This window comes from Schistocerca gregaria, chromosome 7 (genome assembly GCF_023897955.1).
Source record: "Schistocerca gregaria isolate iqSchGreg1 chromosome 7, iqSchGreg1.2, whole genome shotgun sequence".
In the NCBI taxonomy this organism is placed as follows: domain Eukaryota; kingdom Metazoa; phylum Arthropoda; class Insecta; order Orthoptera; family Acrididae; genus Schistocerca; species Schistocerca gregaria.
This window is the reverse complement of record NC_064926.1, coordinates 359,362,428-359,386,238: the sequence shown is the minus strand read 5'-3', so window position 1 is coordinate 359,386,238 and position 23,811 is coordinate 359,362,428. Positions and strand designations below refer to the sequence as shown.

General features: G+C 40.8%; 1 protein-coding gene across 5 annotated transcripts in view; it reads right to left on the bottom strand.

Moving 5' to 3' along the window:
• Positions 1-23,811, bottom strand: part of LOC126281254 (very-long-chain (3R)-3-hydroxyacyl-CoA dehydratase) — a 165,805-nt gene that overhangs the window by 21,328 nt on the left and 120,666 nt on the right. For 3 of the 5 annotated variants that reach the window (XM_049980047.1, XM_049980048.1, XM_049980049.1), the window contains exon 6: positions 5,785-5,889. In XM_049980047.1, coding sequence (XP_049836004.1) covers positions 5,785-5,889 — 105 coding nt within the window. The remainder of the gene's footprint in view (positions 1-5,784; positions 5,890-23,811) is intronic. The other 2 variants (XM_049980050.1, XM_049980051.1) reach the window with 1 other exon arrangement.

Sequence of the window (23,811 nt, the reverse complement as noted above, 5' to 3'; positions counted from 1 at the left end):
TGTCATTGTCAAACATGCCAAGCTGCAGGCAAAACAGGAACCATGTTATTAGCTGTGGAATGTTGCAATATTCGCAGCAGTTGTTCACCTCCAAAGCCAGTTTTCCATGACCTACGGAACTCTGTGTCTGCGATGTGGTTAGCATTCCACGACAGTGTGGACATTAACTGTTTGTACTACTGACAGTGTTAAAGCAAGGGCACATAACAGGTCTGTGTGAGGCTGGGTGGCCATACTGCAGAATTGCACTACTCATGGAGAAAGAGCTCTCAACAGTGCATCTGTGGTCAGCAGAAGGGCACTTGCCCATCAACCTGGGTTCAGACAATGGCAACACACACACACATGCTTACCACAACCATCACATTTTATGAAGTGCCATATCAAACCTCACTGTGACTTCACGGCAAATTAGGGACACTGTTCCTCCATGTACTGGCAACCTTTCCAGAATAAAACATGTGACACAAAAACAGAAAATGTGGAATAAAGAAATGTATCTAGTTTTTGCTAATTTGGAGAATGTATGTGATAAGTCTTTGTAATAAACTTGCTTAGGAAGTTAGGAAAATGTAGACTGAATAGAAAATATATATAAGCAGTAAGAAATTTATATCAAGGATGAAACTGGAAGATCAGTTGTTTACAACAATGAGAATATCCAAAGGCCTATGTAAATGCTGCTGCTTATCACTAACACTTGTTGAGGCGAAGCTAAAAAAGATTAGAAAAGGAACTGTGAAGGAGTGGAATTGAAGACAAGATGATGATTTTTTAAAATATAAACTATTATACTTGGGGATGATTGACTGATATATGGTTTTAAAATGCAAGCACATGCCCAAAATTTGAGCTAGGGGTGGATGCAACTCATGTCAGTTTCATGGAGAATGACGAGATAGCTTTTGAGGTTTCATGAGAAATACCTCTGCCTACACTTTCTACTAATCAATATCTTTTATACATTCTAGTTTCCTTTAAAATGATAGTGAGTTGATGTGCAGGATGTGAGTTTAGTTTGCTAAAAACAAAAATTCTCTGAAAGAGGGAGAGCTGCCTTCCTTTGTCATTCACTGGATATGGGCTTGACCAGGTTCCTTACCTTTTTTGTAATGAAAACCTAATGGATTCAGACAGGCTGCTGCCCATTACTGTGGAAGACGAGCTGAAAGCTCAAGTCACAGAAGTACTGAAAAAGGTAGATAATAAACAACTACGAAAGCAAGGAGGAATATAAAAGGCTAGTCTGCTGCTCTGGCAGGCAGTTCTATCTTTACTGGTTTCATATGAGATGCAGCACAAAATAAGAAGTTAAACAAAGATGAAATAGCTGTAGAAATGTAGTACAACATAGGGAGGTGTGCTGGCCAGAAGAAGCAAAGGATTCTTGAGGCTAGTTCTGTGGTTGGCAGTTTCCATACCTGATTGGCAGTATAACAATTACTGTACAATACAGACAGAATATTACCGTCACAAAATGTTATTTTATGTTTTACCAAGCAAATTATGGAAACCAGGATGCATATAAAAATATAGAGTAAGGCCACTCTTCTGTTATGGACAACTATACATCCAATACGGACAACTATACACCCACCTAGATCTATAGTGATTTCATAAGAAGAGCAGCAATGGTCAAGACAGTAATAAGAAGTAGTAAAATCCAGTGATATTCGGGAGGTGCACTCGTTGAAAATAGCTGGAGACTTCTAGTGGTGTATACTGTAGCAGTAGGTCAAGCTTCACTATTCACTGCAAAGCAGTGAAGTTGGGGCACTATAGAAGCTTATGGACCATTGAAAAAGGAGGATTAGAATGTGATCAAGCCCATTATCCAAAATCTCAATTTGACATATAATCAAATAACCTGCATAAGCATAGATGTTCGAGAAAGACGAAGATGAAGAAGAAAAATTGAAAGGGGGGTGGGAGGGGGAGGAATATAATCAAACTCCTAATACCATGGGGGTCAGAAGAAAGATCGTATATGATCAGTATTAATTGATTCCTAGAGTTGGTTTACTGCCAGTAGACTGCTCAGAGTGTCACTGCAGATTAGGGAATTCTCACGAGTTCAGGTGCAAGTATTACAGAGGACATGGGCAATGGCAACTAATTCTGCTGTAAAAACACTAAAAGTGTGGGAGCACAGCCAATGTGACTGTTCACCTCTGAGTCATCAGTATAGAGAAAGAAACATTGAAATGCAGAGGGGTTTGCTAAGCAGAGAGTGTTGAGATTCCACTGACATTCTTTTAAAGCTGGCAAATATGTGGTAGTCTTGCCAATCAAGCAACAAATACAAGTCCAAAAAACAGATATGACTCTACCACTTACAGCAGTTCATTACAGAGGTAAAGTTCTGGATGTGAAAGAGAAGTTCTACATTGGCAGAAGCGTGTAACATGTTTTGACAGCGAAAAGTTAGAAGCCATTTGTGAAGGTTCACAATTGTGCTTTCCTTGTGGCACTCTGTAGCTGAAATTCAACAACACTCATGGTTGAAGAACTTTAGCAAATACGAAAGTCATCAACACCGAGGGATGGTGAGAGTTATGTTGTATTGCCCATCTTTCTCTGTGGCTTACCTATATTTTTCTCAGAATTTCAACATCTTGCATCATTTTATACTGCCATATGCATCTTGATTTTTCCTTTCTCATTCCCATTACCAAGCCCATATTCTCCCGTAATGCTTTCTTCTAATCATTCCCCTACAATCACAATCCAGTCTCCAATGACTATTAGACTTTCATCTCCCTTCACAAACTAAAAAAACCTATTCAATATCTTCATGTACTTTCCCTATCAACTATCGCTGTCAGTATCGATTTGCCGTCAAATCTATGAAAACAACCCAGTCACTGAACTCACTGCCCTACTATCCCATTCATAATGGGTCCTGCTTCTGTTATACCATTTTATGCTGCTGCTGATATTCATCTGACAAAAGAGCCTTATCTTTTTTTTCCATTTCATTTCATTTCGTTTCACTGATCCAAACTATATCTCAATTGAAGCTTTGCAGTTCCCTTTTCAAATGTTCTAGCTTTCCTAAAACGTTTAAACTTCTGACGTATAACTACTTACTCAATTCTTTTCTTATAGTCACCGCCCCCTTGGCACTCCCCTCCTGAAGATCCAGATAGGGGAAAATGCAGAATATCATGACACTTCTTCAATTACAGGCTGCATGTGCCGTGGAAACACATTATTCGTCTTTAATGCAGTGCTTTGCATCACCTCCTGCATCCTCATGCCATTGGTCACTGCCAATTATTCAGCATTTTTGGTGCTGTTCCCCACCCCATGGGCAACAGAGACTGTCCTGAAATTCTGTTTCTTCCTCTGCCCTCTACAAGGCTGTTTGAAGAGCAACAGGGGAAGCAATATTTGATTAAAAATCAAAGATGCTATCCTTCGATCATGGGTCCTAAACTAGGGACATATCTTTCTTAGCATTTCTCCCCTAGTTTTTTGTAGACACGGAGTTTTTTTGTAGACAGTAACTGAGTGTGACACATTGTTAGCTTACCTGTGATCTCTGAAAGCCATGGCAATTACAAGATCCTAAGGAAAGCAGGATAGTTGTTTAGCTGCTTATAGTATTGCGTTAGTTGTATTTTGTAGTAGGTCTTGACTTTGCATTGTGTGGAAGCATCAGGTGCTGTAATGGCATTGAAAGCATGCCAATGGGCTTTCTTGAGGTCCCGTTGTGACAGGTGCTCAGTCAGGTAACTGTGTGGCAGGGACAGTCAAGGAATGATCAATCTCAGAGAGGTTATTGTCTACCATGCAATAGGTTGAAGGGGAGAGACAAGAGATACAGACTGAAGGTAAATGGCTGAAGATGTTCCATGTGTCACATGAAAAAGACAGCGCTGTAGCTATTCAATAAACATAGTTCAAGATATGTGATCGCTTGCTTCATAACACAGCCATGGTGGGATGTTATAACACTGCCCTGTAACGGATTGTGGGCATGGAAATCACTCTGTAGGTGGAAACATGGAGGTAGCTGAGAGATTATGGTTGACTGCCTCTTAAAATGTCAGCGCTCTATCAGGAGGGAGACAAACATTATAGACTAAGATACATAATTGACCATACAACAATGTTCACAGACTCTAATACTGTACTGAGACAAAAAGATGCTCTTTCGGTTACAATTCAAGTTTTTTCAATATGCACGATGATTATAAAGGGTACAGAGTTTTGACGCCAAAGTTCAGCGAGGTTGTGAAAATGACACCAGGATGAGGGGGGAGGGGGGTATCGATCTGGTACTTCTGGAGCTATCAGATCCACTTTCACCTTCGATTTTTTACCTTTATTACCATTAGAGAGTTTTATCTTTCACTGGGGGATATCAAAGTGGGTATCTGGAAGGTAAGATCACTGAACTGTTCTGTGGCCTACAGACAACCTCAACCAGTGGCTTAGCATACCATCAAGCAGCAAGGCAGTGTCAGTCTGTATAGTAGGAAAAGAAGGGGTTGGGAACCTGTGCTCTTCGTAAGCAAATGTGTTCAGATGGTCACCAGGGCCGGACACTGAGGGAGATGTGATAGTCCTCATCCTTGCTGCAGAGGGGACTCAGTCATAGTGATTGCAAGTTTGTTGTCATTTGAAACTGATGTAGATATTCATAATTTTTTCTTTGCTTCAGAATATGAAATATGGTCAAATGTTTCATACTCCTCTATCTTTCTTCCCTTCTTTAAAATGGAGATATTAAAGGGCTGATGGGAATGGTGCTCTTCAGCTGATACAAGCTGGGATTTGGTTGCACAATACTTTGCAAACATTTAAAACATTACAGGGGGGGGGGGGGGGGGGGAGAGGTTGGGGAACACAGCTTTAAAATTCACAGTAGTATACCATTACTTTTACCTTTTCAGTTAATACATCCCCTTCGAAAGCCAAAGTAAAAGCACCAGTATCAACTCATCTTTTGAACCTCATTCAATATGGCAGACAAAATGGACACTCCATACAGTTCTTAGGCTGTTTGCAATGAAAATTGCACCCGGGCCATGGTGACACTCTTGTGAAATGTGATGGTGATTGTAACGTCACCGAGCTTCTCGTGGGACAGAAATGCCTGTGACTGAGTAGGGATCACTGTTTTTATCATGACAGAGCCACTTTGCATTTTGATAATTTATATTATGTCCCAGAATTTTCTACCTATGTATGACAAAAAACATGAGTTTTGGGTCAAATAAGACTTGTCATTAGTTCATATACAAACTAGTTCCTGAGAGGAGTGTTCTCACTGTTTCTTTTGAATCTACTATCTGCATAGTGTGGCCACAGGAAGGAAAGTATTGGCATTAAACCTATGTGTGTCTTATATCAATTCAAGCTGATATGACGTTGGGTTGTTGAACTTGAATGAATTGTATCATATTAGTCAAGGATTTTTCCTTCCCTTTGTATACTTTGTTTTCCAAATTGTTTCTGATGTTTCCCTTCAGCTTCCCTTTATTTTCACATTATATATGAAATTCAGATTGCCCCATGAATAGAAATATAATGTTATGACATAAAATAAACAAACAGGTATAACACAGAAAAAATGCAATATAAAGAACAGAGAGATGGAAGAAGGATAGTCTACGACACACAGTAAAACCAAAACCTATAAAATCAAAGTGCATGCTCAACAAATTGGACATAAATTGATGTTGATTCATACACTTCAGAGGCCAGGTAATGCTGATGCCACATTACTGCTAATAGAAAAGAGAGCTAATAATGGGTATGTGACAAAATACTCACTTGGTCCATCACGATAATATCGAATTCCCATCACTGTCAGGATATATGTGAAACCAACAAATTGAACCAAGTTATACAAGGCCAAATAAACCTTCTTCATGTCTTCTGAAAAGAAAATAATTTTTATGGTTATTCAAATGAAATGCTGATTTTAAAGAAAGTATGTGAACAGTTTAATTTATAGCAATATGGGAAATATAAATATTACTAAAACACTATACCAAATCTGGTACCAGCTGCAGTATAGAGGAAACAAAAAATCTGTTTTTAAATATCTCATATAATTATGGACCGAATTTAAAAATTTAAAATGCTGTCATAACCTACTCATTAAGAGGTATAATAAATATTATGTTAAAAGTTTAATACAAAAAGATAAATATTACAGTTAGAAACTCCATGTTTCTCATGACACAGTGCAAATAGCAAGAATTCATATGTCTAGTACTTCAGAATAAGAGCACTTAGTGAATTCCAATAAACTTCAAGCATAATTTCAAATTTTTCCTGAACTTTTCTCACTTATTTGCTTGAAGGCAAACATTTAACACATTAACTCTTTTGTAAAGTAATCAGATGCCTGAAGCTGTTTTATTCATGAGAGTTTGAGACTTTAAAGAATCAGAGCTTTACTGGCAATTAATTTAACCTATAGCATACACATGGGAAAAAAATTAAGACAGAAAGTCAGTGTTACACTCTAACAACATAAAAAATAAGTTACACTCTAACAACAGAAAAAATAGTTAAAACAAAGGACTACTGAATCATAGCACACCTTTCCCATTCCCCACAATCTTGTTTAGCACATATATTTCTCAAATGTATTATACAGTTCTCTTGAATTTTTCCTTTGATGTTGACTGCTCTGGTAATCTGCTTCTCAGCACATTTGTCTCACAGCAATATTTTCCTCCCTTTCTTAACATTTTCATAATTGATGCTGTAGCAGTGGCATGGTCATTGATTCCCTCCTATACATTACCAAAATTAAAAATTTCAGATCCACTCGTTGCTGGGAGATCCAAGATGTTACTCTCTTTAATAAGTAGTGAGTGGTGTGCTGCAGTGGTTAGACAATGTAATCACATTCGGCTGTTCTCCTGCCTGGCCATCCAGATTCAGATTTTCCATGGTTTCCCTAAATAGCTTAAGGTTAATGTATTCGCCATTCATTCATTGTGTTCCATAGAGCCCATTAAGGAAGAGAACCATCAGTGACATGTAACAAGTCAAGGTATACATTAATCGGCAGACGCTGAGCAGAGTGGACGCGAGAGCAACGATGGTAGCAGCAGCAGCAGCAGCAGTTGTCTAATACACATTAACTTTTTTTCCACGTGCTTCTGAAAAGAAGTGAACTACACCTGGGTATTTAACTGCATACACTATTGGTTAGCAAATTACTCTAAGTTTTTGTTTTTGCGTAAATCTTGGTGAATATTGTTGTCTAAGGTAGTCTCCTAGTGTAATTTTCCCACCGCTGGAAGAAGCTCCACTTCATGCCAGTAAGTTCGAGTCTTGTGCTGGTCCATAGCATATAGCTTAGATCAGTGCATTCAAGTTTGCATACTTACCTTGTGCAATAGCTTTAGGGTAAGAAGAGTTTCTAGTAACAGATAACTGTAGATACATTCACTTCAGAAGAGAAATTTATTCTGTTCAAGAGCTTGCCGTCTCAGGGTATAGTGAGGAATCTGCAGAGCAGTTTTTAATGTTTTGTTTTTCTCATTACATTTTGCATACATTTCATATTCGGTAGCACCATTTGAGATTTTACATCTATTTTTTTACACTGGTGACAAGACCTGTGACACCTTTGGTGGCACCGAAATCCCCTGGCAACCCGGGTGTCGCTACATCATCTGATAAGCTGTATGTGACCGGTCCATTTTTTTTGTTTTATTTGGGGTTTAAGGGCGCTCAACTACTGAGGTCATTAGCGCCCAGTCACAATTGTAAAAGCACATAGAATCTAGTAAAAGTCAAGGGGGATGGGGGGGGGGGGGGGGGGGGGGGGGGAGCCAGAAAGTTCTTACAAAGATGCAAATAAAATAAGTGAAAGAGTTAGATGTCAAAGTAATAAAATGAACAACACGAGCAGCTGCTCGAGCGTCATCAGCTAAAATATCCTGTAAAGTAGATGGCAAAGACAGGACAACACGATATTGACTAAAACGGGGACACGACAATAAAACATTGCGCACTGTCGATGCATGACCACAAGGGCACTGCAGGGCTGGGTCACTGGAGAGCAGGTAGCAGTGGCTAAACCGGCAATGCCCAATCCGCAACCTGGTCAGAAGGACCTCTTCTCGCCGAGATGGTCGGGAGGAGGTTGTCCCAGCAGTTGGGAACAGTTTTACGGCCCGGAGCTTGTTTCCTTGAAGTGATGACCAAGTATCCCACCACAATGACACAAGCCTCTTACAAACAACCCCACTAATGTCAGATGACGGGACACAATGGGAAGCTGGCTGAGGCAGGAGGACTGCAGCCTTGGCTGCAGCATCAGCAGCCTCATTCCCAGGCACTCCTACATGGCCGGGAACCCACAGAAAGCTGACAGGAGAGCCATCATCAGCAAAATAATAGAGGGACTGCTGGATCCGTTACACCAAGGGATGGACCGGATATGGAGCTCCAAGGCTCTGAAGAGCACTGAGTGAATCAGAGCAGAGTACATATGATGAATGGCGGTGGCGGCGGGCATACTGAACGGCCTGATGGAGAGCAAAAAGCTCGGCCGTAAAGCTGGAACACTGGTCGAGGAGCCGGTATTTAAAGGTGACTGCCCCGACGACAAAGGCACAGCCGACCCCATCGTCAGTTTTGGAGCCATCAGTGTAAATAAAGGTGTGACTGGCAAGTCGCACACGAAGTTCGACAAACCGTGAGCAATACACTGCAGCCGGAGTACCCTCCTTCGGGTGCGAGCTGAGGTCGAGATGAATATGAACTGGAGCCTGGAGCCAAGGTGGTGTCGGGCTCTCTCCCTCTCTGAATGTGGTAGGGGGGGCAAAATCCAACTGTCGAAGCAGGCGACAAAAGCGGACTCCAGGGGGCAGCAGGGCAGCCACGTACAATCCATACTGACGGTCGAGAGAATCAGCGAAGAAGGACTGATAAGAGGGGTGGTCGGGCATTGACAACAGCCGGTAGTATGCCGCGCCGGTAGGTCAATGGTAATTCGGCAGCTTCAGCATAAAGACTCGACGGGACTAGTGTAGAATGCTCCGGTTGCAAGACGTAACCCCCGATGGTGAGACGGCGTAAGAGGGATGGCCGAGCAGACGAGTAGACAAGGCTCCCATAATCCAGCTTTGATCGGACTATGGACAGATACAAGCGAAGCAGGACAGTGCGATCCGCTCCCAAAGATGAACCACTAAGAACTCTGAGGACATTAAGGGAACGTGTACAACGGGCAGCCAAATAAGAGACGTGCAGAGACCAACAAAGTTTCCTGTCCAGTGTGAGACCTAGAAACTTAGTTGTTTCCACAAATGGGAGAACAACGGGACTGAGATGTAAGGATGGCGGAAGGAACGCTTTATATCGCCAAAAGTTGATGCAAACCATCTTCTCTTCAGAGAACCGGAAGCCATTAGCCACACTCCATGAGTATAGGCTGTCAAGACAACGCTGAAGGTAGCGCTCCAGGAGGCATGTTCTCTGGGCACTGCAGTACATCGCGAAGTCATCGACAAAAAGAGAGCCTGAGACATTAGGTGGAATGCAATCCATAATTGGATTGATCGCTATGGCAAAAAGGGCTGCGCTCAAGACGGAGCCCTGAGGCACTCCGTTCTCCTGGAGGAAGACGTCGGACAATACAGAACCCACACGTACCCTAAACTTTCGATCTGTTAAAAAGGAATCAATAAAAAGGGGCAGGCGACAGCGTAGACCCCACCTGTTCATAGTGTGGAGGATACCTCCTCTCCAACAGGTATCATAAGCCTTCTCCAGATCGAATAACACGGCTACCGTTTGGCGCTTTCGCAAAAAGTTGGTCATGATGAATGTCGACACGGTCACAAGGTGGTCAACAGCGGAACGGCGGCGACAAAAGCCGCATTGAACATTGGTAAGACCCGTCTAGATTCAAGAATCCAAACTAACCGAGCGTTAACCATGCACTCCATCACCTTACAGACACAGCTTGTAAGAGAAATGGGGCGGTAACTAGAAGGAATGTGTCTATCCTTCCCGGGTTTGGATATAGGAACGACAACGGCCTCACGCCAACGCATGGGTAGTTTACCTTCGGTCCAGACGCGATTGTAGGTACGAAGAAGAAAGCTTTTGCCTGCCGGAGAAAGGTATGTCAGCATCTGAACGTGAATGGCATCTGGCCCCGGAGCAGCCGGGACAGTGCAAGTGCAAGTTCGAGTTCCCGCATAGTAAAGGGGGCATTATAATGTCCCAGATTCAGCGAGTGGAAGGAAGGTCACCGAGCCTCTTCTGCCTCTTTCCTGGGAAGGAAGGCAGAGTGGTAGTGGGCGGAGCTTGAAACCTCCGCAAAAAAGCGGCCGAAAGTGTTGGAGACATCCACAGGATCACCAAGTACCTCATTACCTGAAGTCAGGCCAGGTACCGAGGAGTGGGCCTTAATGCCCGACAGCCGGTGCAGGTCACCCCAGACAACAGAAGAGGGAGTAAAACTGTTAAAGGAGCTGGTGAAAGAGGCCCAACAAGCTTTTTTGCTGTCTTTGATGACTCTACGGCATTGCGCTCGGAGCTGTTTGTATCCGATACAATTCGCCAACGTAGAATGGCGGCGAAAGGTGCGTAAAGCACGTCGTTGAGCACAGATAGCGTCTCTACAAGCCTCATTCCACCAGGGGACAGAAACGCGATGTGAAGAAGAGGTAGTACGAGGAATGGAACGTTTGTCAGCATTGATGATAACAGGCGTGAGGTTTTCGACCTGACTGTCACAACTGAGAAAATCGTGGTCTGGAAAGGTCGCCAGGGAGGAGTAAAGTCCCCAGTCAGCTTTCGGTATGTTCCAGCTCGAAGAACGTGGGGGTGGGGTGTGGTGCAGGAGACGAACGACACAGGGGAAATGGTCACTCGAATAGGTGTCAGAAAGGACATACCGCTCGAACCGACGGGCAAGAGTGGTAGAACAGATCGAGAGGTCCAAGTGGGAGTAGGTATGAGTCTTTTTAAAAGACTCGGGCCGCAGATCGACCTGGTACATGTTGACGTTTCATCTGCAAAACGTCGGCCTCGATACCACCCACTCCGACCAGGGGCTCTCCCCACGGGTGCCACCCAGCCTCAGCAAGGGCCACCTAGTAGGATGACCATTGCCGGGAGTCCTGATGCCCCAAGGAGACGGGCATCTACTCCTTGGCCGACATGGGGAGGGTGCAGCTCAGGTATCGGCAGTACGACCCCTGTGTTGTCAGGGGACTACAACCTAGAGAGTACATGACAACCCCACCACAACGGGCTGGCTACTGTGCTGGATTTCGGGTGCCATGGAAAGTCCATCATGATCGTAGGTGCAGATGGGGACGCACTATGGGTGTAACTTGTGCAACCCATCAGGCGTTTAGGCCCAATTTGAGGAATAGTGGGTGCGGTTACAATGCTGAGTGCCAAGGTCTTACTGCACTGAGGACCAGTGATACACCACGTAAGGCGTCCTTCCCCAAAAGGCTCATACTTCTGTAGAATTTTGAAAAATGGAGGTCAAACCCCAAGAGAGACCATCACATGGAATGCCAAAACGGTTGAAACTCCTTTTAGTCGCCTCTTACGAATACCTCAGGCCTATTCTTACCCCAGATCCGCAGGGGAGATGTGACCGGTCCGTCCTCACTTGAGAGTGAGTTGCAGACAGTGGTGGGTTCGCATTTCACTGTGTGGAAGGTGAAAGAGGAAGCAGGTCACTCAGCTGGCTCCCTATGTCTTAGCAACAGGTACGAGGGGCTGCCCAGTGTTGTTGATAACTCTGAGCCACCAAAAGCTGCCTCTGTTATTGGGACAGTGGCTTATTTTCCTGTCTTTCAGGACAAGTGCACAGGGTGGATATGCTTGTCATTGGAAGCTCCAATGTTAGGTGGGTTTTGGAGCCCATCAAGGAAATAGCAGATGATGTGGAAAAGAATGCCAATGTGCACTCAGTATGTTTGTCAGAGGGTCTAATTCATCACATGTAGAAGGCTAGCAGCTTTTGAGTGTACCGGGTGCAGCTGGCTCCATATGGTGGCAAAAACAATGCCTGCTGGGGTGAACTGTTCGTGTACCAGCACCATTATCTACTATAAAAGATGTAAGACGAATGGTTGGATTCTGAGGGCACCCCTTTTCGGTGGCATCTGATTTTGGTGAGGGTAACTAGCATTGCATGCGTGGTGCAGGAAAATTTATCATAAGGATAGGTTAGTTGCCAGTGGTGGTGGTGTGTTTATTGCAGTGAGGAATTCAATAAAATCTAGCTAGGTTATCACCAATTCCGATTGTGAATTAATCTGGGTGAAGTTAAATGTCAAAGATTGGTCAAAAATGGTAACTGGACACTTTTATAAGCTGCCTGGGTCAGGAGGTCTAGTGGTAGAGCACTTCAGACAGAACTTCTAGAATATTGTTAACAATTTTCCTAATTATGCAGTTGTAATAGTGGGCAACTTCAACTTGCCAGATATAGACTGGGAGTGTCAAGCTACCAAAACTGATGTCAGAGACAGGGATCCATGTGACACTGTTCTGAATGTCTAGTAGTTTGAGAAACAACTCGTGATGATATGTCTTAAACTTCCTGGCAACTAACAGACCATAACTTAGCAAATCCGTTAACGTATATGAAGTATCTACGACACTCAGTCTTAAAAAGAATGCTAAGAAAGGTTGGAAGATATTTTTACTTAGCAAGAGTGACAGAATACAAATTTCAGAGTACCTGAGTAGTCAGCATAAAATATTCAATGATAAGGATGAAGAGGTGGAGAACAAATCAAAAAACTTCAAAAGCATCATGCAATATGCCCTAGACAAGTTTGTTCCGAGTAAGTTCTTAAGGGATGGGAAAGACCCACCATGAAACAAAGAGAACTTCACCTTAGATTCAAGAGAAGTAAAAACCTAGCTGATAAAAAAAGCTGAACGAAGCAAGAATGAGCATAAGAGAAGAATTTGATGACTTTCAAAGTAAAATTTTGTCAGCCGATCTGAGCATTAAGCCTAAAAGGTTTTGGTCGTATGTAAAATCAGTAAGTGGGTCAAAATCATCTATTCAATCACTCAGTGACCATACTGGCCCTGAAGTGGAAGATAACAGAGAGATGGCCAAAATACTGAATTTAGTCTTCTGAAATGGTTTCACCATGCAAATCATAACATAGTCCCTTTTTTCAACTGTTGTACAAATGTCGAAACGGCAGATATTGAGATAACTGATTACGGAATAAAAAAACAACTACAATAGATTAGTAGAGGAAAGACGTCAGGGCATGATGAGATAACTATAAGGTTCTACAAAGATTATGCAAAACAACTTGCTCCCACTCTAGCAGTAATTTATCGTAAATTGCTCGAGCAATGAAGGGTGCCTAGCAACTGGAAGAAGGCACAGGTTATTCCAGTTTTTAAGAAGAGCCTTAGGGCAGATGCATACAATTATAGACCTACACTGTTGACATCAATCTGTTACTGAATTGTGGAACATATATTATGCTCAAGAATTATGACTTTTGGGAGAGAAAAAATCTCATCTACAAAAATCAACACAGATTGTGCAAACACAGATTCTGTGAAACTCGGCTTGCTCTGTTTGTCGATGAGATCCACAGTATCATAAACAATATCGAGTATCGGAGCAGATTTGCGACTGGATTCAAGACTTCTTGCACACAGAACTCAACACGTCGCTCTTAACGGAACAAAATCGACAGATAAAAAGATAATTTCCAGAGTACACCATAGAAGTATGATAGAACCATTACTGTTTACAATGTATACAAAGGATCTAGCAGAAAGTTTTGGATCCTCTTTAAGGCTGTTTGCAGATGATGCAGTTGTCTATAACAAAGTAGCAACACTGACTGTAAATAATTTTAACATATTGTGCATACATAGGAAAAGAAATCCACAACTGTGCAGCTGCACTACTGATGACAAACCGCTGGAAACCGTATCTACCGTAAAATATCTAGGAGTAACTATCCAGAACGACCTCCAGTAGAATGACCACATAAAACAAATAGTGGGGAAAGAAGGTGTCAGATTCAGATGCATGCATAGAAAGACTCTTAAGGAAATGTAGCTCATCCAGGAAGGAAGTGGCTTAAAAGGCACTTGTTCAAACAATTCTTGATAACTGTTCATCTATTTGGGATCCCCAACAGGTTAGACAGATAGGAGGGAGAGGGAGAGGGAGAGGGAGAGGGAGAGAGAAGATCCAACAAAGAGTGGTGTATATTGTCACTGGATCGTTTAGCAGGTATGATAGCATTAAGGAGATGCTCAACAAACTCGGGTGGCAGATGTTACAAGAGAGGCAAATAATGGAAAGATTTTACTATTGAAATTTAAGAGAACACTTTCTGGGAAGAGCGTGACAACATATTACTTCCCCTCTGCCCATGACAAGAGTCAGACGAATAGTTAATACAATACAATATGGAGGCAACAATATCTGCACCAACAAGAGTGACTTCTCAAAGTCAGACAGTTCTTCACAACATCATTATTAATGTTTGTAGGTCTAATTGTGAGTCACATGTAGTCCAAACAGAAATATCCAACAGCATGGGCAGCTGATCTGCTTCTGCAGAAGTAAGGACATAATATCTGGATCAAAACAAACAACCAAAGAAATCAGGAACCTCAGTGAAAAAATATTAACATCTTTAGGTGTGGCTTCAGTTGCCCGAGACTGCAGATTACATTAGATTAGTTTTTCGTTCCATAGATCCGTGCTCAGGAGATCCTCGTGGATGTGGATCATCATATTTTATTTTTATTTTTTTTGTTTAAGTTGAAATAACAATACTAATAGTATGAATATATACAATATATCATTTGTTTCTATTAAAAAATTCGTCAATGGCGTAGGAGGAGTTGGTAGTAAGTCTTTCAGGCTCCTTTTAAACTGACCTTTATATGTAACTAAATTTTTTGTGTTTGCTGGCTAATTACTGAAGATGAGTGTTCCTGAGTAGTGGACCCCTTTTTGAACTAAAGTAAGAGCTTTTAAGTCCTTGGGCAGATCATTTTTGTTCCTGGTATTGTATGTATGAACTGAGCTATTTGTTGGGGAAATATATATATTATTTAGGACAAATTTCATTAACGAGTAAATATACTGAGAGGCAGTAGTTAGTATACTCAGTTCTTTGAAGAGGTTTCTACTGGACGTAAACGTTTGTTTGACTTGAAGAGTTACCTCAAAATATTATACCATATGACATTATGGAATGAAAGTAGGCAAAGTATGCAAGCTTTTTCATTTTTATGTCTGCTAACACTCGAATTGCAAATACAGATTTGTTAAGGGGCTTCTGCAGTACTGCGGTGTGCTCCTCCCAACTGAATTTATTATCAAGTTGTAATCCCAGGAATTTAAAACTGTCAACCTCTTCTATCTGCTCTTCTTCATACTTTATGCATATGCTGGGTGGGAACCTCTTACAGGTTCTGAATAGCATATAGTGAGTCTTTTCGAAGTTTAATGTCAGTGAGTTGGCTTTAAACCATTTATTAATATCCATGAAAATATCATTAGCAGATCTTTCTAAAACTACACTCTACATACTATTTATTGAAATACTTGTGTCATATGCAAACAAAATGAACTCTGCTTCTGGCAGTGTAACTGATGAGAGCTCATTAATGTACACAAGAAGAAGCAATGGCCCTAAGATGTCTCCTTGTGGGACACCACATGTAATTTCTTCCCATTTTGATGATGACTGATGACTTAATTCACTTGTCCCTTGCACTGACACCATATGTTAGCGAGTTATGACTTGAACCATTTTGCAGCACTGCCTGTGACACCATAGAATTCTAAATTATTTAAAAGCATGTTGTGGTTCACACAATCGAATGCCTTTAACAAATCACAGAAAATACCTGCTGCTTGTAACTTGTTATTTAATGAATTAAATAAATATTCACTGTAGGTGTAAATAGCCTTCTCGATATCAGAACCTTTCAGACATCCCAACTGTGTTCTTGATAATATGTTATGCAGTCATGTGTGTGAGAGTTGTGTTTGCATGAGTGAGTGAGTGAGTGAGTGAGTGCGTGTTTTTGTTGTCTAATTTTGACGAAGGACTTACTAGCTGAAAGCTATATTTGTGGCACTCTTTTTGTTGTGCCTATCTGTGACTCTGCATCTCCACTATATAGTTAATAGCAACTTTCCCTTTCACAATATTGTTACATTCCCTCCTGGATATTCCATTGTTTGATTAACATCCCAAAACAATATTAAGCAGGGAAATCTGGAATGAAGCCCTAGAGATGCAGAATGTAAATGAAAAATATTAAATGGATTACCAGTAAAATAATAGAACTGAGAAGGAAGCTACAGGCTCTGAGGTGGAGGGATGAAACTGAAAATTATAAAATGCTACAAAATAAGTATAGAAGAATAATATGAGAGGTAAAATCAAAAGCAATTTTAATGCTTACCATAATGAACTCGAGAAACAAGATAAAGGCAGCTTGGAATGCATTTAATGGTGAAAGACAGGAAAATGCTGGATCAAACAAACATATCAGGTCAATGAAAATAAACAACACAGTTGTTATAGATTGTAGAGAAAGGGCTAACATACTCAATGATAACTGTATAAATGTGGTAGGGAACTTAAAAATGGAAAGAAATAGTCAAAAAAGAAGGTTACTAAGTTATCACAAAAATCAAGCAGAACCGTGTTCTTGAAACCAGTCACAAAAGATGAACTGACGAAAACTATACAGAAACTGAAGTCCAATAAAACCAATGATGATGGCAAAATATTGAATCAAGCAAGTGAGCAAATGATCTCACCCAAACAGCTCTTTCAGAAATGGAAGTTTTCCCAGAAAAACTGAAGATGAGCAAGGTGGTACGAGTGTACAAGAAAGGGGATAAGGATGGCCCCAACAAGTATAGGCCAGCTTCACTGATATCAGGTTTCTCAAAAATCCTAGAAATGCTTATGTTGTTGTTGTGGTCTTCAGTCCTGAGACTGGTTTGATGCAGCTCTCCATGCTACTCTATCTTGTGCAAGCTGCTTCATCTCCCAATACTTACTCAACCTACGTCCTTCTGAATCTGTTTAGTGTATTCATCTCTTGGTCTCCCTCTATGATTTTTACCCTCCACGCTGCCCTCCAATGCTAACTTTGTGATCCCTTGATGCCTCAGAACATGTCCTACCAACCGGTCCCTTCTTCTTGTCACGTTGTGCCACAAACTCCTCTTCTCCCCAATCCTATTCAATCCCTCCTCATTAGTTATGTGATCTACCCATCTAATTTTCAGCATTCTTCTGTAGCACCACATTTCGAAAGCTTCTATTCTCTTCTTGTCCAAACTATTTATTGTCCACGTTTCACTTCCATACATGGCTACACTCCATACAAATACTTTCAGAAACAACTTCCTGACACTTAAATCTATACTCGATGTTAACAAATTTCTCTTCTTCAGAAACGCTTTTCTTGCCATTGGCAGTCTACATTTTATATCTTCTCTACTTCGGCCATCATCAGTTATTTTGCTCCCCAAATAGGAAAACTCCTTTGCTACTTTAAGTGTCTCATTTCCTAATTTAATTCCCTCAGCATCACCCGATTTAATTTGACTACATTCCATTATCCTCGTTTTGCTTTTGTTGATGCTCATCTTATATCCTCCTTTCAAGACACTGTCCATTCCATTCAACTGCTCTTCCAGGTCCTTTGCTGTCTCTGACAGAATCACAATGTCATTGGCGAACCTCAAAATTTTTATTTCTTCTCCATGGATATTAATACCTACTCCGAATTTTTCTTTTGTTTCCTTTACTGCTTGCTCAATATACAGATTGAACAACATTGGGGAGAGGCTACAAACCTGTCTCACTCCCTTCCCAACCACTGCTTCCATTTCATGCCCCTCGACTCTTATAATTGCCATCTGCTTTCTGTACAAATTGTAAATAGCCTTTCACTCGCTGTATTTTACCCCTGCTAGAGAGTATTTCAGTCAACATTGTCAAAAGCTTTCTCTAAGTCTACAAATGTTAGAAATGTAGGTTTGCCTTTCCTTAATCTTCCTTCTAAGATAAGTCGTAAGGTCTGTATTGCGTCAAGTGTTCCAATGCTTATGTATAATAGATTAGTTGATTATCTGCACAAATACAATGTTCTCCTACTATTACAGCACAGTTTCAGAAAGAGTAGATCTACAGAATCAGCAACTTCCAGTCTGACAGAATATATTATACAGTCCTTAGATGAAAAACAAGTTGTATCTGCAATGTTACGGGATCTCTCCAAGCATTAAACACTATTTACCATGAAATACATATAAGAAAATTGGAAAACTATAGTATTCGAGGGCAAGCAGTGAAGTGGGTAGAAACTCGCCGGAGTGTTATATGGTGAATAAGGTGGCTGTGGTAGTACTGAAATTTGTTTTGAGGTTAAAAATTGCTCTACTGTCAGAGCAGTATGGGACGATTTTTGCAAAAATCTTTTTCATACCAAGATCTTCAGTTATTATTAGACGAACCATTTCTCGACTGATGTTCAGTTCTTCTGCAATCATTTTCATGGATAATCTCCAATCAGATCATACGAGTTCACACACGCTGGCCAAGTTGACGTCCGTCCGTGAGGTTGATGGTCATCCACTGCAGTCTTCATCTTCAACATTCGTTCTGCTTTCACTAAACATTTAGTGTCAATGAAAAACTTGAGCTCTTGACATAACTTCCTCTCCAAAAGCCTTCTGAAGCTTACCATAAGTTGTCGTTGCATTTTCACCCACTTTAATGCAAAAAGCAATGGCATACCGTTGCACAATATTCTGCGGTTCCATTTCCGTATTAACTTATTACAGCACAACACACGGCTGAGCAGTTGCGTTGATGTGCCGCTTAGACTAGAAGCAGGGTTGCCACATCTTGCAAAGAAAATCAGTCTCATTACTTTATCGTCACACCTCGTAGAAGTTGGAAAGAAAGAGAAGATATTATTGTATGCAGATGACATGACAATGCTGAATAATGACCAAACTGTGACACAGCTTGAGAAGAACTCACATATCTGCAAACACCACTGCTCAGTGGTGCCTGGAAATTAGACTTGTTATAAACATAAAAAAGACTATGTAGGCAGTGTTCAGAAATAAAGAGAAAGTTGTGCACATGGGATTAGAAGTGGGTGAAAAAATACTGGAAAAGAGTAGAATCCACTATATTCTTAGGCACTACTGTGGATAACAAGCTCAAATGGAAACAACATATAAATTCTGTTTGTAACAAACTCAGCTCTGTCATATTTATAATGAGGCAGCTAGCAGAGTATGCAGATAAACAGCTTCTGTGCGCAGGATACCACAGACTCTTTGAACCATACCTGCAGTAAGGACTGGTAGTGTGGGAAAACGCAAACATTCAAGAAATAAAAAGGGTGTTCACATTTTTAAAAAGTCTGAATCATATTAAGAAGAAAGACTTCTGAAACATGCAGAAACTGCTTCAAAAGACTAGGCATTTTAACTTTTTCCTCCTTGTTCATACTTAAAACTATACTACGTGTCACAAAACATATGGAAGATTGGACTACAAGTGCTAGTGTACACACCCACAACACATGGAGGAAGAATGACATATGAAGCATACCCCACTGACTGACAATTCTTGAAAAAGGACCCCATACTCAGGTATTAAATTAAGAAGTCTGGCTAAAAAACTGTGAGACAATGTACATGACACTAAGTTTTCAAAGAATCTAAAAGACTATCTGGTGGAAAGGGAATTTTACAGTGTTGATGAGTACTGCTCACATTAAATTTGTAAATATTGTTAATTGTAATCAATGATATTGGAATAGGTAGGAACTATGGGATAATGAAGCAGTTTTTTTCCCTATATTACATGTATGTTCACTGTAAACCAAATAATCCTACAGGATCAAATAAAATTCCTGTTCAATGCTGGGATTGTTTTGTTTCTTAACCTAGGCTTTCAATCATTTCTAATGACTATTCTATCATAAACAGACCCTAATTCATCTCTACTATTGCTTAGTGTTGTTCAATATTGCTTTACAATTACTTGATATAGGTAGGTATACTACACCTGACAGTTTTGTTTAATTGGTAGACTATTTGAAATTTGTTACCAAGTATTGTGTTACAGTGTTTAAGCCACTGGGTTCTTGCTCAAGTGGAATGGGCTTCAAATCATGGCATATATGCAGACAAGGGGGAAAGGGGGGGGGGGGGGGGGGAGAAAGAAAGAAATCTCGGATTTTCCCATTAAAAACACACTTTTTCCTGGATGAAAATACCCTATGTCACAGATAAAAGTACATTTTGCCCCCGTTAAGAGACTACTCTTTCATTCAGAGCTGTAAAACTTATCAATCCTTTGAATGGTAAAGGTTTTATACACCGGGGTAGAACTTCTCTGCACTTTAGGAAATGAAACTAAAAAAAAAACGAGTTTTGGAAGGATCTTTGCTATGCGGCAATGTGTACACTGCTTATTTTAAGTTTAAGAATTTAGAAATACGAATTCCACCAATTACATTCTGCATTTTCGTATTAAGAATGTATAAATATGAATCCCACCAAAAATAGCAGGGTAGCTTCAGAGGCACTGAAATCGAGATTGCAATGTGTTTTTGTCAGTCAATCAAAGTTCATATCACAATATCTCGCTAGCCAATGATAGCAGATATTTGGAGCGTAGTACACATTATGCAGTCAGCCAATAGCAACATCCTAAGAGTGATTTCAGGTGTGCCGCAGAGGAATGTCATAGGACCGTTGCTATTCACAATATACATAAATGACCTTGTGGAGGACATCGGAAGTTCACTGAGGCTTTTTGCAGATGATGCTGTGGTGTATCGAGAGGTTGTAACAGTGGAAAATTGTACTGAAATGCAGGAGGATCTGCAGTGAATTGACGCATGATGCAGGGAATGGCAATTGAATCTCAATGTAGACAAGTGTAATGTGCTGCGAATACATAGAAAGATAGATCTCTGATCATTTAGCTACAAAATAGCAGGTCAGCAACTGGAAGCAGTTAATGCCATAAATTATCTGGGAGTACGCATTAGGAGTGATTTAAAATGGAATAATCATATATAAAGTTGATCGTCAGTAAAGCAGATGCCATACAGATTCACTGGAAGAATCCTAAGGAAATGCAATCCGAAAACAATGGAAGTAGGTTACAGCACGCTTGTTCGCCCACTGCTTGAATACTGCTCATCAGTGTGGGTTCCGTACCAGACAGGGTTGATAGAAGAGATAGAGAAGATCCAACGGAGAGCAGCGTGCTTCGTTACAGGATCATTTAGTAATCGCGAAAGCGTTACGGAGATGATAGATAAACTCCAGTGGAAGACTCTGCAGGAGAGACGCTCAGTAGCTCGGTACGGGCTTTTGTTAAAGTTTCGAGAACATACCTTCACCGAAGAGTCAAGCAGTATATTGCTCCCTCCTATGTATATCTCGTGAAGAGACCATGAGAATAAAATCAGAGATATTAGAGCCCACACAGAGGCATACAGACAATCCTTCTTTCCACGAACAATACGAGACTGGAATAGAAGGGAGAACCGATAGAGGTACTCAGGGTACCCTCTGCCACACACCGCCAGGTGGCTTGCGGAGTATGGATGTAGACGTAGATGTAGGTCACTATTAAGTAGCACAAACACACAATTAGGAAATGTTAATTGTTTAAATTACTGTACTTAAACATATAATATTGGTTGTCAAACATGTTTTGCCATTTTTTCTGGAGGTGTGGTTACAAAGGATCCTAAAAGCACAGTAAATTGCAGCAGCTGAATATTTTTGGCAAGCACAATTATAAATTTTACAGCTGTGCACCAAACATTTTGTGCGTTACCTGGATGAAAACACGTTCAGTCAAGCACTCCGAATTTTTCATGTTGTTGTTGTTGCGGTCTTCAGTCCTGAGACTGGTTTGATGCAGCTCTCCATGCTACTCTATCCTGTGCTAGCTTCTTCATCTCCCAGTACCTACTGCAACCTACATCCTTCTGAATCTGCTTAGTGTATTCATCTCTTGGTCTCCCTCTACGATTTTTACCCTCCACGCTGCCCTCCAATGCTAAATTTGTGATCCCTTGATGCCTCAGAACATGTCCTACCAACAGGTCCCTTCTTCTCCCCAATTCTATTCAATACTTCCTCATTAGTTATGTGATCTACCCATCTTATCTTCAGCATTCTTCTATAGCACCACATTTCGAAAGCTTCTACTCTCCTCTTGTCTAAACTATTTATCGTCCATGTTTCACTTCCATGCGTGGCTACACTCCATACAAATACTTTCAGAAACGACTTCCTGACATTTAAATCTATACTAGATGTTAACAAATTTTTCTTCTTCAGAAACGCTTTCTTTGCCATTGCCAGTCTAAATTTTATATCCTCTCTACTTCGATCATCATCAGTTATTTTGCCCCCCAAATAGGAAAACTCCTTTACTACTTTACGTGTCTCATTTCCTAATCTAATTCCTTCAGCATCACCCGACTTACTTTGACTACATTCCATTATCCTCGTTTTGCTTTTGTTGATGTTCATCTTATATCCTCCTTTCAAGACACTGTCCATTTCGTTCAACTGCTCCGACTAGTCACATATGATGAAACTAAATAAGGATTACGTATTATGTGCATATGTAGTCTCTTAACATTCATGACAGTAATATTATTCCAGAATGTATTTCAATTTGTGTAATTTAGTAAACTAAATACTGTAGCTAATTGCTGCTGAAATGGCATCTTAATTATAATTATCAGTATTATTTTAACTCACTTTTATTACTCATTTGGGACAAAGCAGCAGTGTGTTGGTATGAATGTGCTGTGTCCTGAAGGGGAGGACAGATATTTTATCATCTGCAAGAGCTAAAGACAGTGACATGTTGTCCTCCTGGTTTTCCACACTAGTAAATGTGCACTTCATTTTTGTCCTAGCAGCTGCTGCCTTCCATCTGAGTCATTCCAGTTTCTTCTGCAGTACCAGAGATAAATTACAGTATTGCTGAAAGCTGCCACAAAGACATACTTAGGCAATGGTTTGCTTTCATTGTGGCTCCAAGTTGTTAATTACTTTCTAATGTGTAGTGAATTTTAATACCTATTCCGAATTTTTTCTTTTGTTTCCTTTATTGCTTGTTCAATATACAGATTGAATAACATCGGGGAGAGGCTACAATCCTGTCTCACTCCTTTCCCAAACACTGCTTCCCTTTCGTGCCCCTCGACTCTTATGACTGCTATCTGCTTTCTGTACAAATTGTAAATAGCCTTTCGTTCCTGTATTTTACCCCTGCCACCTTCAGAATTTGAAAGAGAGTATTCCAGTCAACATTGTCAAAAGCTTTCTCCAAGTCTACAAATGCTAGAAATGTAGGTTTGCCTTTTCTTAATCTTCCTTCTAAGATAAGTCGTAAGGTCAGTATTGCCTCACGTGTTCCAACATTTCTACGGAATCCAAACTGATCCTCCCCGAGGTCCGCAGCTACCAGTTTTTCCATTCATCTGTAAGGAATTCGCATTAGTATTTTCCAGATGTGACTTATTAAACTGATAGTTTGGTAATTTTCACATCTGTCAACACCTGCTTTCTTTGGGATTGGAATTATTATATTCTTCTTTAAGCCTGAGGGTATTTCGCATGTCTCATATATCTTGCTCACCAGCTGGTAGAGTTTTGTCATGACTGCCTCTCCCAAGGCCGTCAGTAGTTCTAATGGAATGTTGTCTACTCCCGGGGCCTTGTTTCGAGTCAGGTCTTTCAGTGCTCTGTCGCAG